The sequence below is a fragment of the Sinohyriopsis cumingii genome, chromosome 10, assembly GCF_028554795.1.
Source record: "Sinohyriopsis cumingii isolate HCF-2022 chromosome 10, ASM2855479v2, whole genome shotgun sequence".
Lineage (NCBI taxonomy): Eukaryota > Metazoa > Mollusca > Bivalvia > Unionida > Unionidae > Sinohyriopsis > Sinohyriopsis cumingii.
The window spans coordinates 30,486,004-30,505,497 of record NC_142970.1 but is presented as its reverse complement, the minus strand read 5'-3'; the positions used below and the strand labels follow the sequence as shown (position 1 = coordinate 30,505,497).

Here is a 19,494-nt window from a genome sequence, read left to right as displayed (position 1 = left end):
CTAACGATGTGGGCTCTTGTACAAACACGAATCGCTTCGATAGCCACAGGGTCTAATTATACCCATGGCTGCTAACCCATTCCTTTGTTCCTGACTTACGTAATCGCGGGCAGGCAAACGTGACAATTCTCTTGGGTGTTATTTGGTGTTTGACCCTTTTTGTTTTAATTGCAGCATGCTTGTCGAAGGCTATATTGAACATCTTATACCATTTACTAAGGCAGTATTGACATCATCTATATTGTGAACTGAGTGGATGGGTTTGCAGACTAAATCATTTAAGAACTTTTTCATATCAAACTTTAAATTCCATGTTTTGTATTTCAGTATGGTGATAATGTTTAGACGTTTTTGGAACTTGACTAGTTATATACTCTAGCACATTAATTTCACTTACGTTGTTTAGTTTATAAAAATGATGAATGATAGTAGCACTTTTATTTGTTACTCCAGATGGGGTGTTAAATAAATGGGTAAAGTTGTAAGTTCAAAGTTACTTATCCACGTTAATGGTGGAGTTAGTCAGTGTTAAAATCACCTAATTTGATAGTTTCTTAATCTTTAGTAAGGCTTTTCTGAAATTTTCTTAAATATATTGATCCACGCTTCTCTAGAACTAGTGGCATGTAAGGTGAACATATGAGTATTGCCTTTGATGGGGAAAGAGATATTTCAATTCAGGTACTCCCCACCCCATTAGTCTCTAGATCATCACATTTTAACTAACGAAGCTGTCTGCATAGAGAAGAACAATCCATCCTCCATACCATATCAATACATCATGGCATCTTTATTCAACAATATCCAAAACCAACATTGCCCTACTAAAGAACAAAAAACAACATGAACTTAACTGAGAAAAGTGTGAAAGAGATTTTGTTTAACAAAAGCACTAGATTTGAATACACCTGAACACTGGCATATTTATTTTTTTTAAAAAAGCAACAATTTGATCAAAAATATAAAACATTTCTGTTGTTCTTATATTAAAGATTCTAATGATGACAGCAAACAAATGTGACTTTAAAGAAGACGGCAGACAAATATGATCTATGATAAAAAAGAATTCTGTCAAAAAGCAAAGACACTGGTATCACATCTCGTAACTAAATGGAAATTGAATTTTTGACTCTAAGTCTATTGCCAATGTTTTCAGTATATTTTCATTTTCTTGTTAAAAATATTCCAAAATGCATATAATCGTCATTGTGTTATTTGCAGATATTGTTACCTTTTAGGGTGTATCTGCAGAGTTTTCAAGCATAATGGAAAACTTTTCTGATAAAACACCTCTGGTATTGATAACTACCAATCGAAACACTTGAAAATATATTATGACTCTGGGTCTTAAAAGAGTAAGAAAAGTGAAACCAATAATTTAAGTAAAATCAACAAATTATTTATTTTTCTAAGTTACAAAGTGTTAAATTTAAGAAACACTTACAATATGGTGAACTAATTCCTAAAAATTCTAAATAACCTATTACAAGTCCAGAAGTATAGAATGTTCCAAATGAATGCCAATAGTCCTGACTGTTCTGATGTACCAGTAATTCAATCCAGAATGTCTCTGAATAAATTCACAATAATTAATTTGTAAGTCAAGGATCACTTTAGTAATTCCAATAAATGATGTAAATAATTCCTCTTGAAATATATCAAAACACGACTGTAAATGAATCCAGAGACTGATCATGAGACTATAATGAAACTGGAATGGATGCTTTGTTTACAAAGGTCCAGTACATATACATTTAAAAGAAACAGTAGAATGTTCTGGAAATTCCATAGATGCAAGTCATTTCTGATTTGAAAATTCCATCAAACTATTCTAACTCAAAAGCTATGTCAGCATCTTATTATCAACTTACAATCATGGACAAGAGTTAGCTGTGCAAACAATGTTATTAACAAATGAAATATTTTAAAGTACAATCTGCAATCATGGACAAAAGTTAAGCACACAATATAGATATACTAACAATATACCTGTCTTATTTGGAGTCTTGAACACCATTAGGAACAGGTACAATTGCAAACATCATGAGAAAACAATGTATGTAATTCATCTGAGTTTTTTTTAAAGAAAAGAAGTCAATAATATCCAAGTAACTGTCAGTTAATATCTGTTCAGCCACCACTTTCCAAAGTTTTAGAGTGAATTTTTCATTTGCTGCTGTTCATTTGTTCATTTGCTGCTCTAGTTCTGTTTTACATATAATAATTTCATTTTTGTCCAATGTGGCTTTAGAAAGCGGCTAAGATTAGTTGCATGTCTTTTAAACATATACAGTAATGGCATAAAATGGGAATGGTAGCCCTTTATCCAAACAAAGCCACTATACTTTATTCACTTCATTCAAACATTATGAAATTAAGGGTACTGAATTTTTGATTTTGTGAATGCGTGTACCATATATACTCACTTATAAGTTGAGTGAAACTACAAACAAGAAAGATCCTGGTCTGCCATAGCATAATGCTCCTTCAGATCATGGTCCATGTTGTTTGTTCTACTGATTACTCCTAACAAACTGCACAGACCCAGATCTGTCAGCACATTAAGTGACAGCAGATCTGTGTCTGTGCAGTTTGTAGTTTGACTCAACTTATTGGGGAGTATATACTGTATCTATCAAAAGTGAAAAGTAAATGGTAACCTGTTAGCATCAGTACTGGTGTTCCCCAAGGTTCCATCCTAGGACCTCTTGTTTTTTAATTATTTAATGACCTATTACTCTTTAAGAAGCGGCATAACGATGTACATAGATAATGCTGTTATTTACTTTGCTGGCAAAAGCAAATGCTGACAGAAGTGTTGGCAAATAAAATTAGCTTTTTAGTTGGAACTTACAGATATCAGAATGGTTGAATGCCAACAAACTTTTTTAAACTCAGTGCTCCTTTGTTCTACACAACAGGAAAAGAAAACTTGTTTATGCTAACACTACTGTTAAACTCAACAAAGAAACAGTTTCAAGAGTCAAGAATTGTAACTAGTAAATGTTACTTAAGACAAAAACTAAGCTACAACAATTACAGAAAGCAGTTGGCAAATTAAATAGATATACATGTATTGGGATTTAGAAAAATGTTTCTTTTTCATTCCAAACCAAAGAAGGAATTTCTTTTACAACATTTGTGTTCTCCCACATATTTTGTATTGTTCTAATATTTGGTGTAGTCTGCTGAAAACTTATATTGAAAGACTTAAGAAAATACAAAATGGCACAATGAGTATAATTTTAAACCATCATTACTTCACTCACTCTGTTGATATACTGAATCAGCTCAATTTTCAAAGTGTTTTAGAACAGCTTATCTACAGAAGGTCACACATAATGTGGAAGGTTGTGCACAGCTTTGTTCACAAACACTTAATAGACCAATTTACATAAAAAATGTTCTTGATTTCCCAGAATACTGAATGAGTTGTAAAACTGGATGTACAATATGTCGGAGAGCAGAGCAATTATTTTAAGTATTTTGGATCCAGGGCAATGAATGATCTCCAACTAGATGTACAATCCACTAATTAAACTAGATGTACAATCCACTAATTTAAACTAGATGTACAATCCACTAATTTAAAATGTTTAAGAAAAAAAATAAGTGCAGTACAAGTATATAGAATCTTATGAGTTTCATTGTAATGTTTATCTCCTGTATAAAAAGGGTGCTCTAATGTTTTAATTTTGCTAACCCCTTTTAGTTGTTTTATGGATAATTATTTTCAGTGTCTTAATATCTTTTTGTCTTTGTGTTTGTATAATTTATCACAAGTGTTTTAGTGGTACATATGCAGTAACTTAGTGTTTCACATTGCTTTGATTTTCATACTGTGTCTTTTCTGTCTTTACCCAATAAGTTGTAGTTATGCCCATTAACTTCTTTTATTTTGTACTGTTATGTGTTTTAACTTATATTTGTACTTGTTTTTATTGAACTTAGGATAAAGTGGTCTTACATTTGATAAGGTCGTCTCACAGTTGATAAGGTATCCAATAAAAATCTCCAATCTAAACAATTTCTGTTGACATTTTTACATTTATAAGTGTTATTCTGCTGCTAAATATTGATATCTGTATATCAATAGATTTATCTTTCAAACATCTGAATTTTTTTTCTCATGCTAGGAATGGGCAAGGCATAGGCATTACTATTATGTTGGTCTTGTTGTCATTGGCAACAATGTCCCATGTGTCTGAAGATTTGTTTGCATCTGGTTCCATTTCTCTGACACTGTTGCATGTACATTTGTGCAACTTAATAATATATATATATATATATATATATATATATATATATATATATATATATATATATATATATATATATATATATATATATATATATATCCATCTCAAGAGGAAAAAGATAAATCATTTTCACCAAACAACATCAGTTCTACATTGCAGACTTAGACCAAACTTCATTGATTTGTTTCATTTGGGGGATTGAAGATGTCTACCATTTTCATGCACCATTATGGGTATTCTTGCATTTAAAAAATGTTTGACTATTAACCCTGCATGCAATCTTTACATGTAATGAGGTTTTACCATACTTAAGCTCAGTACCATGAAGATCATTTATGTTACACCAAATTGGGTAGCATTACAGAAAAGTAGACATATGTAGCTCTTCATTGATACCAAATAATACGGACTTTCTACTCAAATTAAAAAATACAGGAAAAACCAAACTTTTGAGACCCAACTGTTTATGCCAAAAATTCACCAGTTGATGGAACCATATTTTGTGTCCAGATTTAACATTTTCTGGCCTGTGATCTTGAAGCAGACCAGTCTGAACTACACATGGACAGGTAAACCTTTGCATAAATTGGATATGTTTGAGATTTGGAGTAAAGATAGGCCAGTACACGAAAATGACAAGTCCAGTAAGCAAAAGAAAAAGAAAAGAAAGAACTCCCAATTTTAACCTTTCTGTACATGTACAAGCAAAATAGCCTCCAGAGCAACATTTTTAACACAGCTAGGCATCTGGATAAATGAAAATTGCCTGGAGGCAGATCTGTTTGGATGTATTCTGAATTAACCCCAAAAAATTGTTTCCTACTCTCATTTCAGTCAGAAATGAAAAAATTTCCAGGGGTCAGTGAGTTAAGCTGTCTCTGTTTTGATGCAGACATTGTTAGTTCAGTAAGCACATCATCACTAGTTTTGATATATTGACACTATCTACACCTTGGTGAATCAATCAGATATTTTAGTGCTTTGTCCTAGTGACATATATTGGAGACCACTCTGGTGGCCTAGTGGTTAGAGAGTCTTCCTCGGATGTGGGAGGTTGCAGGTTCTAGCCCTGGCTGAGTCGTACCAAAGACTTCTAAAAATTGTATTAACAGCTGCCTCACTAGGCGCTCAGCATTAAGAAGTTAGTATTAGAACTGGTCGCCCTGGTGTCAGGATAATATGACTGGGTGGGACATGATGCTACATGTTTGCGGCATGATGCCCCAGTGCTAGACATCACTATAAACTGTCACAATGCAGATATCTTAACGATATGACTGAAATATTGTTAAAGCTACATTAAAAATCCAAATCAAACACACACAGCTCATGTATTGGGTCTCATGAGTTGTCTCCCTTAGAATCTAATGCCAAATAACCAATAGCAGGGGCCCCGAGTGGCCGAGTGGTCTAAAGCGCTCTTCGTTACGGATCACTGCCATCTCACCTCTGTCTGCGGCGGTTCGAGTCTAAGATTCAGCCAATGTGGGTATGTGAGAAAGCTTGCCAGTAGCTTCTCGTGGGTCGGTGGTTCTTTCCGGGGTTTTCCCGGGTTCTTCCTCCAGCATTAATACTGGCTGCCATGTATAGCCTATCGTGTGCTGAAAAATGGCGTTAAACCCCACAACAACAACAACAACAACAACCAATAGCATGACACAATGGTGCATTGTACATTGGCCATAAATGATGGAGGCAATTGACTTGAAAAGGATACTTTATAAGTTTAACATTGAAAGTTGAACTACGTACGTGACTGAAACCAGTACAGGTGTATTTGAGGTAATTAAGAATGTACAGGTGTATTTAAGGTAAAGAATGTACAGGTGTATTTGCAAAAAAGAATGTATTTGTACAAATATGGACTGGCATGGAAAATTGATTATTTACGAGTCCATTCCAGATGTGTGCTCCCCTTGTCTTGATCATGGATGCGGCAGTGAAATTTACAGACATGGGTGCTGAATATCTGATTGATCTGCTGAGATGTAGACAGGGTTAACACATTGAAACCTTGGTTAGTGAAGATGAACAAGCAAGAATCAGTTAATATCAAATCATTACCCAATTTAGATTCTTTACATAGAGAACAGATTTCAATGCAACCTGGTATTTTTCCTTAGCAAAAAGTTAAAAACAAGGCTGTTGATTTTGGTGTCTGTAGTTCTATGTTCAAGGTAACTGTTGTTAAAACATGTTCTGGCTTTGCCTTTCATTTTTAGATGATGACTTATGTTCTACTTAACCGAATTGACTTTAGTACATTTATTACCATTAGCTGAGAGAAAGCTCCAATTGATCTAGGTGTTGGTAACTCTAAGGTCAAGGACACTTATAATAAAAGTTGAATTTTCTATACAAAATTCAGTTAAGTTCTAGTGAAACAATCTCAACACCAGTTGTTACCTGTGTTCCCCTTAGACAAAGGAAGAACACCATCATTTTAGTTGTAAAAGTCAAGCTCACTGTTTGCTGACAATCAATTCTTCCTATACATTTCAGTTTTGGATAATAATTTAAGTTCTAGTAAACAGATTTCAAAACAGCTTGTTATGAGTTTTGCTTAGTCCCAAAAGGAACCCTTTTAATTTAAGGGAAAGTAGAGCTAGTGTATCTGTATCATTTTTAGATGGTAACTTTAGTACTTCATGGCAGATTTCAAGGAAATTTTGTACATTTATTCTCTTAGGAAGAGCCTTATTGATCAAGTGGTCACTAGTTAATCCAAGGTCAATGTCATTGCTGCTGAAAAGTTCTGTGTTTAATTTCTGGATGATAATTTAAGTTATAGTGAACAGATTTCAACACAACTTGGTACATGTGTTTCCCTCAGCTCAAAGTAGAACCAGGTTGATTTTTTTTAAAAATATCTCCATGGGCAAGGTTATTGTTAAAAATAGATACTGCCTTTGCATTTCATTTTAGAGTGATAAGCTAGACAACAGAATAATTTTTTTGGTATATTTCTTCCTCTTTTTTCCAGGAAGAACCCTACTGATTAAACGTTTAGTAGTTCCCAGGTCAAAGTCCTTGTCACTGATGATAATTTTGGACATTATGTTCAGCACCACACAACACATTTGTACAAACATTGTACATATTTTTCCTTTTTCTTAAGAAAGATTTGTGTTGATTCTGAGCTGTGTTCCTTGCAGCGATCAAAGTTCTTGTTACTGTGCATCTCCATTTTGTTTTTCAAGTTAAGTCGGCTGCCACTTTGGTCTTCTGTGGGTACATGCATCTTTTTTAAAACACAAACACAATTAGTTACACTTATCAGACACAACTGTTTGTACAGTTGTCAAGTTTGATGGGTGCATTCACCTTGAGGGGTACTACTTATCATAGGAAAATGTAGGTCTCAGTGACCTACTTCATGCTCAAATATTTTTGTAAAATATTTGCAGTAAGCATTTAATTTTCTGACATTTGTACTGTCATGAGACTTCATGGATGTATCTGCCTTGAAGGAGTACAACACGCCAGTAGTAAAACTAGTTAACATTGACCTACTTTATACACATTACTGATTATGTTAAATTGTTGACTATTTCTAAATGTTTGTTTGCACTGTCATGAAATATAATAAAGCCAGAAAATGTGGTCACAGTGAAATACTTTTCTTGTTCTTGTAACATTGCTTGGCATTTAGAATATACTCAAGTGAAACAGGTGAGACAGTATTCAGGAGAATTCTTGTTTCCGGTAACTGCACTGTCTATTTACATTTATTGAAAAGTAGGTGACTGTTAACCACTTCTTGATGGAGTGTTTGACTGACTTTTGGATTGTACCCATATGAAGTAGAGTTTATTATTATATGTACTTTATTATTATTATAGAGGATCCAGGCTTTAAATGCTTTAGTTTAATATCTTTTCTGTTGTTAAAATTGGTAAAAACTGTGGCAAAATTGATAGGTTCAGAAACATTTATGTAGATTTAATACCTGAGTAGATTCTGTTACATAATATTAATTGGTTGTATTTTCAGAAATCTAAGAGTGGAAAGGTATGCTTTGTCAAGATTCATGCTCCATGGGAAGTACTGACGAAGTATGCAGAGTTGATGCACATGCACATGCCACTTACTGTGAGTTACCTCCCTTTGAGTTGATGCCAAACTTAAATAAGGATGGAGTTCAGGCATTGAGAATTATCATTGTTTTAATATCTATTAAATTCTATGATATTTTGTTTTCCTTGACAAAACTGTTCTGAGTTACGTTATTTAGAGTCAGGATAGTTGATAAGAAGGCTTTATATGTTACAGCTGCAGATAGCTTTATTTTATTCCATTTAAAACAGTTTTAATCTATTTAGGTACTGGAAATTCACATACTGCATGAGTACATTTCAGATATCTTACACATTCATAATACCTTAGGAGGACTACTATCTCACAAATCCAGCCCTCACAAGCTAAAACGTTTAGCTAAAAAGCTGAAAGCTATCCTCCCACCTAGGTGGCAGTTAGAGTGATTTCCCCTTGAAACTGGGATTGGCACCAAATCCTTTGAAATTGGCAATTACTACTTTTGCAAGTGCCAAGTAGCTTGTTCTCTACAGAGGGACCTCGCAAAATCCATACAATCAGTTTGGAAGTTTTCTATCTCAGAACAAGTTGGAGGAATTTCATCTTTAAGGGAAGTATACTCTCTCTATAAATTTCCAACTTTTCTGTTCTTCCTATACCTGATAACAAAATTTCCTATGTTATTACTTTGCCATCTTTACAAACTTTGGTGCCTTTTGTATACGCCTGCATGGGTCGTGATGGCAACCCCTCATTGCTATTAATAAGTGCGTGTCTGATATAGAAAACTCATTTAATGTGGCTGTACAATTTCCACTGAGTCAGGATATATACAGTGCAGTTTCTATATTGCCCTAGCATCTGATTCATAGTTGTATACATGAAACTGATTTTTGTGGCATCTACTTCACAATTATCATTAATGGTGTATCAGCTCCTATTTTGTGTGCAGGGTTTTTGTGTTTAACATAGAAAACTTCTACTGTATATCCTCCACTGTGGTCAGATACGTATAGGTAAGTTTTCTGTACATGGTTTACTCATTAGCATCCAACAATGCATGAATGTTACTATAAGCGATGCTTCAGTGATTTTACCTTTGTAAGCAGTCAAATATTGGCCTGTTTAGGGGTACATTTTTACTAGAATTGATTATTTGCCTTCTACTTCATACATGTAGTTACTGTATATGACACTTAAGTAATTTTACCTGCATAGCAGTCAGCATTGACCTTCCTACAGTTTACTTGCTACCAGAATTAATTATTTAGCTTCCACTCTGTAAATATTAATAGCGCTACTTTAATTCTTTACATGTACTGGCAAAATGCACCTTTTACAGGTATTTGTTATAGTTGGTAATTCTGCTTAGGCACTCTAGTTTGTAAAGAGGGACACTCACTGCACTATTTTATTTGACAACCATTCAACATTATTTTGTAGTTTTCTCAAGTTGTCATTCCTTGAATACGTGTCAGACTTGCATGTTATGGACAGAAATCAATGCGATGCATGTTTTACTCTAAGGTACTAAGGAGAAGGTGCAGAAACATAGCTTGTGGTATGAAAACATCAGCATGCACATAAGGGTTCAAAACCATATCATTTAATGAGAATTGAGGTGGGGAACAACAAGAGCCTCAGATACAGTTTCACATATCAGAATTGCAGATCGGCTATGTGGATCAATATCCCATACCCATTCTTAGCCTCAGGAATTGGATAATATCATGCCAGCCAAAATGGCCACGTTCCTTCACAAATGGACTGAGCCATATAACTCAGATCTCATGGTCCACAATTGTAATCGATCATACAGCATCAGCCACCAGAAAATGAACCTGTCCAGTTTCACGACTTGCAGAGTGCTGCTAAACACTTTCTGTGCATGATGCCCATTTTAGTGCTGCAATATCCAAGAACCCACTTCATGAAACCAGTTATACAGCAAGCCTTCTGCTCCAGTAGTACTTGCCTATTTCACAGGATTTGGTGCTAATCTCAGTACCAAGGAGAGATCACTCTAACTGCAACCTACCGTATATACTCGCGTATAAGCTGAAAAATTTAGGAAAAAAATAAGGCCTGGAAGAAGGGGGGTTGGCTTATCTGTGGGCCAAGGTCTAAGTCTGAAATTTTTAATGCTTTTTTCCCACGATTTCCAGTATTTATTGTTTCTGTCGATCGCCGAAGATGAGATCACATGCCTAATGATGCCACATGGCTCATAAGATTTGTGCTGCCATGAAGTGAAACAAATATTTTTTTTCTAACTTAAGTGGTAGGATAATGAATGAAAAACATGTTTTAACGTACTTGACATCTATTTGATAGATGTCCATCCACCAGAAAATGCAGCCATACATGTTATTTGAGCCATGGTGGTACGTGTATTTTCCAAAAGAACCACCATATTAGCAATCTCCAGTCAACTATTTAACCCTCAGCTAATCAGTAATCATTAAACTCTACGGCATCATACAAATGCACGCTAGCTTATTTCAGTGTAAATATGAAAAGAATCTACGTAAAAAAATAAAAGAATTACGATACTGAAGGTATATATGACAAACATTTTGATCGAGAGTAGAAATACAGGTACGATAGTCTTAAAGGAACAATAGCGAGAGGCTCCATAGGGGTTTGTTGCGCGCATGCTTAGGAAGGGTAAATAACGGGGCAATATACGAGTCAGCATGAATAATTGTAAAACAATATAATTTGTGGGATTTCTTTGACAGGTGTTTTAGAAGTAATCAGCAGCCACAGTTTATATGCTACTGTTGTTTAGTTTTTTGTAAAGCAAAGTGGTTTGTTAGCGGTAGAGTGTTGTACAATAGCAACCATATGCTTAATCTGTGGTAAATGCCTCGGGGATAATAGGTTTGTTTTGTTGCACAATGCCAATGACTTTACTAATACATGCCGACTCTCAGATGTATTGTTTAATGAGATATGGTAGTGGACATGGTTTCTGCTCAAAGTTATAAACTGTCACAATACTTGAATAATGTCCATGCTGAAACCAATCATATTTTGATCAATTGAATCACATTTCCGGTAGTTTCAAAAAACCCCACAAATAACAACAATGATAAATAATTATCAGATACAAATTGATAACCAACCACACATGGAAATAATTACAGGATAAGGCATATAAATAGTATACTACCACTATAATAATTTTAGAATGAGGATTAATTAAATTTCCATTACGACTTAACACTTTAGAATTGTTTTTATTTCAACATATAAATTAGCTTTCTTACTTTCATTTTATTTAATAATGTGATTTGCCTAAATAAACGTATTCAGAACTCACTTTGTGCATCTTGTGATGTACCAGTAGTCTAGAAATTATGGGTCGGCTTATACGCGGGTCATGTACTTTATAACAGTTTTACCAATTCGGGGGGGGGGGGGGGGGGGCAGCTTATACGTGAACGGGCTTATACGAGAGTATATACGGTAGGTGTGCAGGACATTCAGAACAGACTTAAAAACACTTGGGTTTTAAGTCTTCAGTTGTGTTTCTTGGGCAAGGATACATTTCTTCCATCTCTCACAGTCGGCACAGAAGTGGAGGAATTTGCAAGGCACCAACCCAAGATCACAAGGATGTCCCAAGAGCACATGCCACTGGGAAGCAGTCCTACTGAATTTACAAAATGTTGAATACCAGTTCTCCTGACCTAAGTGAAATAATCAAATGGAAGTTGATAATTTTTGCCAGCATTCCACAAGATGTCATACATCTATAATTGCAGTTGCGTCAGTTGATAAATGAATGGAAGATATCCATTGGTAAGAACACAATCATGTGATCAGACCCAGTTGTGTTTATTTCTGTATGAACTGTATGGAGAACTACTTTAGACTAACTTATATAAATAGAGTCACATGCAAAGTAACAAACGTTAACACTGAACTGGAAGGCATACACACTGCATGCCTTTAAAACGAAATAAAAATGGTGGGTTTATATTTTTATTTAGAAAACTGAATAAATTGAGTTGACAGAATCAAATAACATATTTTGGCTGTTTTATGAATATAAATAATTCTTTATTTTACCAGATCTGATAAAAAGAAAAGCTGGGAAACTCAAAATCTGCCAAGAACATTGGGGCTACAGCACTTTAACTGCAGCTCGTTACAAATGAATTTCAAACAATAGGTAATGGATATAGGGATTGGGAGGAGGGGGTTCAGATACTAACATTATAAGAATTGGATTCACATTCCTACATTATAAGACGGTGAACTTGATATTTACGATGTGGGGTGGTGGGAGATCTGCAAAACGCCCTTTGTAACCATTAGTCTTGATGTATTGCACTGTTTGGATATTGGACCCCCATCACTACAACCATTTACCGATAGTCTTATTTCATTTGTAAGTAGCACCTGTAGGTAACCTAAACTGTTAATCAACACAAAAATAGATTTAAAGACGCGAAAATTGGACGCGAAAATTGGTTACTCACTTGTCTACACAATAATGATTCACAGTGAATTCATGATAACAGCAAATCCAGGAGTCATTCGTATGTCAAACAAAACAACACATCCTTTCCTTGGAATATTGAATTCTACTCAGAAAACATATGCCAATTTAGATAAAGATTATGACCTTGTTGTGGAATGTTCAAAACCTTTGATTACCTACCATTGGTAGAATTTGACATAGATATTGCATTGCAGATGGAGAATTCCCTGTTCTATAAATAGCTAGGTAACAAATGCCTCAACAAGAATTCCTGCGCTTAAACAGGCTCTTAAACTGACAGGGAAATATCTTTTTTTTTAAAAAAACAATAAAAAATAAATAACATTTTAAATAATTGCAATTATAAGAGTTTATCGTTTTTTTTCTGAGTTTATTGTGGTATAAAGTGTCAGTTGCTGACTCACACAGCTTACATAACGCCTTTCTGGCATTATTTGCTGTGTGATTTGGCAACTGACAGTTTATACCATGATAAACTCAGAAAAAACAACATTAAACTCTTAAAAGGCTCCCTTGTCACAGACTCCAGTAGGAAGAATGCTCCAGTCTTTCAATAAAATGGATCAGTATCACTCATGAAGCTCCCTGTTTTCATTGCTAAGAATAGGCTGCCATGATCAGATATTGGTAATAATTCCCATCTATTCTGGACACTTCATCTCAAGGTCATCTATACAACCCAGTGGGAGTTTTGGAGTAGTATTCAGGAAGACCGAGCTGTTGCATTGCATGAGATTGCACCTAATTTTGCCTTCAAAAGAGGGGAAGGACAATATTTAAACATGGACACTTTAGTCCTGAATAAAGTGAGACATATCGGACTAAACCCACACCAATCAATTTGCTTTGCATATTGGGTCATGAAATTAGGACAGTCGCCACAAACATTGCATATGATCGAAACTGTTCTCTAACTATAATTATCAATAGCATAGGATGGAGAACCAAAAGTACATTGCTCCTGTTTTATTAGAAATTTTTCATCCTAAAAGGCTCAGTTTGGCCTGGAGGAACCTTTACCAGTGGCACAAAAGGTTACCTTTCAGGGTTGTATGACAGCTTCATACATTGTGGCTTAATGACTTACACTAGCTTTGCATGGGCTTAATGACTTACACTAGCTTTGCATGGGAGGAAAGTTTTTCCTTGTTGAAGCCACTTCTCAATATGTGGAGTCTATTAAATGGTCAGATAATGTAGAAGCTGTCTGAGATACCTTAAAGGGACTTGAGATAACCTTAGGGGACTTGAGATATTCTCTTCCGTGTTAAGGGATTGTATCTCCTTCCACCTCTTACTTATTCTCCTAAGGTATTATGATTGGGTTACATATTTGAATAAGAAATCAATTTTTATTTTGTAGTAAAATATGTTTTTTTGATGATACTTACACAGTCATAATACACATACACCATCTCAGCACCCCCATAGTAACATCTTTCTGCCTTCAATTCTGGTACCAAGTGGAAGTCACTCTAACTGCCACCTTGGTTTGCAGAGCATTCAGAAAGACTTAAAATCATTTGGGTTTTATGTCTCCAATCATGTTCCTCTGGCAGACATGAACACATAGTGATCTACATAGGAAACCTATGACATCTATGAAATAGAACTGATGCAATATAATATGGTAATTGGGGTCAATAACCACTTGCCATGTGATAGCAAGACTGGTCCAAATGTTTTGAAAAGGATATATTGATATAACACAAAACTTCCTGTTTTTTTCTTTCAACTCATATTATCATTCATTTGTTTAATTTTCTGGTCATGGGGTCCATTGTGGTACTGTGTTATATTTGAAATCATGTTTTTCAAAGTGGTTCATAACAAGGGAGAACTGCATCATCTTATAGAGTCATATCATAACTAATTGAATGTGCCAGTATTTTAAGATAATTTTTTTTACAGCACATGAAAATGTTGCAGTACAGCTCAAGCAATTTTCAGTTTAGGAACAGAGTGTGTTGTGGCAAGGGTCTTAATCCTTTCCACCTTTGCTTCATTATAATGCTCCATGATGGAGTAATAAATACTTACAAATCACCACCATGCCTTGGCGGGCATGCAGACGGTATCTCCACATTGGAGTGGTTGATTGACTTTATTGATTGACATTCAAACAGCCAATGAATGAAGATGACCCATGGAAAGACCAAGACTTAATGAGTGATTTATAATCAAATACCATTTCAGCAGTCAGTGATCATTGTTTTAATCACTTATATAGACAGCAGAAATTAATTTCAAAGTCGTATATATTTAGCAATTTTAGAAAATTTGATCTACTTATTTTGCAATGAGTTAACTCTTTATTGAAATAATCAGAACAAACTTAACGCCCTGACTTGACTATGAGTTAACTCTTTATTGAAATAATCAGAACAAACTTACGCCCTGACTTGACTATGAGTTAACTCTTTATTGAAATAATCAGAACAAACTTAACGCCCTGACTTGACTATGAGTTAACTCTTTATTGAAATAATCAGAACAAACTTAACGCCCTGACTTGACTATGAGTTAACTCTTTATTGAAATAATCAGAACAAACTTACGCCCTGACTTGACTATGAGTTAACTCTTTATTGAAATAATCAGAACAAACTTAACGCCCTGACTTGACTATGAGTTAACTCTTTATTGAAATAATCAGAACAAACTTACGCCCTGACTTGACTATGACTTAACTCTTTATTGAAATAATCAGAACAAACTTACGCCCTGACTTGACTATGAGTTAACTCTTTATTGAAATAATCAGAACAAACTTACGCCCTGACTTGACTATGAGTTAACTCTTTATTGAAATAATCAGAACAAACTTACGCCCTGACTTGACTATGAGTTAACTCTTTATTGAAATAATCAGAACAAACTTACGCCCTGACTTGACTATGAGTTAACTCTTTATTGAAATAATCAGAACAAACTTACGCCCTGACTTGACTATGAGTTAACTCTTTATTGAAATAATCAGAACAAACTTACGCCCTGACTTGACTATGAGTTAACTCTTTATTGAAATAATCAGAACAAACTTACGCCCTGACTTGACTATGAGTTAACTCTTTATTGAAATAATCAGAACAAACTTACGCCCTGACTTGACTATGAGTTAACTCTTTATTGAAATAATCAGAACAAACGTATGCCCTGACTTGACTATGAGTTAACTCTTTATTGAAATAATCAGAACAAACTTACGCCCTGACTTGACTATGAGTTAACTCTTTATTGAAATAATCAGAACAAACTTACGCCCTGACTTGACTATGAGTTAACTCTTTATTGAAATAATCAGAACAAACTTAACGCCCTGACTTGACTATGAGTTAACTCTTTATTGAAATAATCAGAACAAACTTACGCCCTGACTTGACTATGAGTTAACTCTTTATTGAAATAATCAGAACAAACTTACGCCCTGACTTGACTATGAGTTAACTCTTTATTGAAATAATCAGAACAAACTTAACGCCCTGACTTGACTATGAGTTAACTCTTTATTGAAATAATCAGAACAAACTTAACGCCCTGACTTGACTATGAGTTAACTCTTTATTGAAATAATCAGAACAAACTTAACGCCCTGACTTGACTATGAGTTAACTCTTTATTGAAATAATCAGAACAAACTTAACGCCCTGACTTGACTATGAGTTAACTCTTTATTGAAATAATCAGAACAAACTTACGCCCTGACTTGACTATGAGTTAACTCTTTATTGAAATAATCAGAACAAACTTAACGCCCTGACTTGACTATGAGTTAACTCTTTATTGAAATAATCAGAACAAACTTACGCCCTGACTTGACTATGAGTTAACTCTTTATTGAAATAATCAGAACAAACTTACGCCCTGACTTGACTATGAGTTAACTCTTTATTGAAATAATCAGAACAAACTTAACGCCCTGACTTGACTATAAGTAGTATAAGAAGGACATTCTTTGCTGTTACTTGAAACAAAGTTATCTTGTGATGAATGAAAGAATAACAATCCCCTCATCAGAAAGAACAATCTAGTCCCATAAATTAAATTGCCAGTCCCTTATAGTACCGGTGAAGTCAAAATTGAACTAGTTAATAGCTACGTGCATGTATATTCAGCCTCGTAACTGGTAGTTACTGTTTAAGGACTAAACACGTGGTTCATATTTAAGTGTAAATTCAGTGTTTTCTCTTTTATTGCTTTAAAAAAAAAGAAGTGGCAGTTATCCGGAATTTGATTGTCCATACCTCAGAGGATTACTTTTCATGTTTCAACAGTAGATAAATTTATATCATTCAAGAGAAGCTCAACAAAGTCTCATCAAGTCAGTGCGTTAGTTCGTTCATATTTCTTTGAATAAAGTAAAAGTGTAAACTTGTTACAATAGGTGTTGATCAGTCTTTTCTAAATGAAAATGTTCAGTAATATTAGTAGGCATTGCAACTTATGTTAATATTATCTAAAATTTCATTTGGCATTATATCTATTACATTTTCTTCATTGGAACCAGGTGTATAATCATCCGGTCATGATGTAGGTAAATTGCCTCCTCTCCGTCAACCTCTATAGAGCATGCTTGCAGTGAGCCACACCCATTTGATAGAGACCATGTCCACTCGGTAGTGGTCATCTGTAATGACTCTGTGAGAAAGTGTGGTGTGCAGAACAATTATCCACAGCAACTCCATCAGGATGCCAGATTGATGTTGGATTTTTTTTTTATCCTCTCCACCCCCACATGATACTTGGGGTTCCTAATAATTGTTTGAGCTGTACTGTATCAGTTTGGTTGGAATTTGAATTAATTTAGTTGAATTGTTAACTTAAATTATTCTTATATTCTTAGCTATGTTAAAAATCCAAATTGCATCACATCTTATATTGATTAACATGGGTAATTATATTTTAAGTTATTAGGTTATGTATCACCAGCTCTCAGGGAATTTCCTATATTTCCAAATTTATGCCAAGGGCCCAAATAATTAGAGAAATTTTATGTGTAAATGAGCTACAATGAGAATTTTTGGAATAAATGAAACACAAGATTGCATTGTATTAGCAACCTCAGGACAGAACATTTTAATTAGCAAATCAGCATGTAAACATTTTCCTAAAATAGGCTGAATTGTTTGTTAAGTAAAATTGTGTGTGTATGTAATTTGGATTTTTAACGTAGCTTTAACAATTTTTCAGTCATATCGCTAAGATGTCTGCAGTGTGGCAGTTTAAAGTGATGTCTAGTACTGGGGCATCATTCCACAGACATGTAGCATGATGTCCCACCCAGTCACATTATCCTGACACCAGGCCGACCAGTACTAACATTAACCTCTTAATACTGAGCACCAAGCGAGGCAGCTGTTAGTACCATTTTTATAAGTCTTTGGTATGACTCGGCCGGGGGTCGAACCCACGACCTCCCGCATCCAAGGCGGATGCTCTAACCACTAGACCACCAGAGTGGTTAGTAAAATTGTGTAAAATCCTGCATAGCAAAATGCTTCTTCTTTCTCGTAAAATAACCATATTGAATGCAGAAATTTCATTTTCATTAGTTCTTTTTCATTGTTCACTAGGAAATGCATGGAAAGAGCAAAGATTTTGTTATTTTACTTGTTATCCAACTTGCTAGCTTAGCTCCTCTCAATTGGAAACTTTCTGGTCAAAATTGGGAAAACATTGAGGATGGGGCCAAATTTTGGCCACCAAATAAGGCCAAGGAAAATCCTTGAATCATTCCATTGCATCCAAAATTAAAGGAATCTCTTGACCTGAGTAATGCTTAACATTCTTCTGTGATTGCCACAGACTTGAAGATCTAATTGTCCATCTTACCAAATTGAAGTATTTTGTCCCATGTTTTAAAGAAAGAAAGTGGCTTATCATCATGGTTGGGTTTTTTTTTCCTTCAGAAAAATGATATGAAAATTGACTTCACCACATGGTTGAGCAAGTGTCCTACACCCTTTGACCTGGACAAGGACATCACGAAGCAAGACAATGACTACTTCACAGCTCCCTTCAGCCGCATGAGAATGCATCAGTATGTAATATAGTTCCTTCAGTACCTACCAGATTTACTTGCTTGTTGGACAAGTCCAACTGCAAACAACCTAGACCTTGATTTGTCTGGCGTATCTTGGTCTATCTTTGTTCTACTGATTACTCCTAACAAACTGCTTGGACCCAGATTTGCCAGCACATTTTGTGATGTCAGATCTGAGTCTGTTCATTAATCAGCTGAATTTGACTTTTCAGGAAGTAGATACTCGAGTAGAAAAAAATCCCAAAAGTATACATGCACTTTGGTCCAGAATCATGTTTACCATCGTTATGACAGCAGTTTTGATTATGTGAGCCAGAACATTCATGGTCAAGCCCACATTGAAATGAATTGAGACATAACAGTAATTTTTAATTTGTCATTATTGTTAAAAGTTAAGGTTAATATTAAAAAATTTCAGCAATACTTTAATCTTGGGCTTGACATGGAATCCCAGAACTTTTGATGTTTATGTATTATTTTTTATTACACTTTAGTTCCTTCTTTATCTCATGCAAATCATTAGATTCATATGTACCATCATTCCATCAAAAGCATTTAGTTTATTATGATGCTGCTGATTTATTTAAAAAAATACTAATTAACAAAACGTGAAATAAGACTTCATGAAATCAGCTAAAACTAGC

General features: G+C 34.7%; 1 protein-coding gene across 7 annotated transcripts in view; it reads left to right on the top strand.

Moving 5' to 3' along the window:
* LOC149789830 (anoctamin-4-like) overlaps positions 1-19,494 on the top strand; it is a 190,558-nt gene that overhangs the window by 72,066 nt on the left and 98,998 nt on the right. For all 7 annotated transcript variants that reach the window (XM_089971827.1, XM_089971825.1, XM_089971822.1 and 4 more), the window contains 2 exons: positions 8,253-8,351; positions 18,717-18,847. In XM_089971827.1, coding sequence (XP_089827953.1) covers positions 8,253-8,351; positions 18,717-18,847 — 230 coding nt within the window. The remainder of the gene's footprint in view (positions 1-8,252; positions 8,352-18,716; positions 18,848-19,494) is intronic.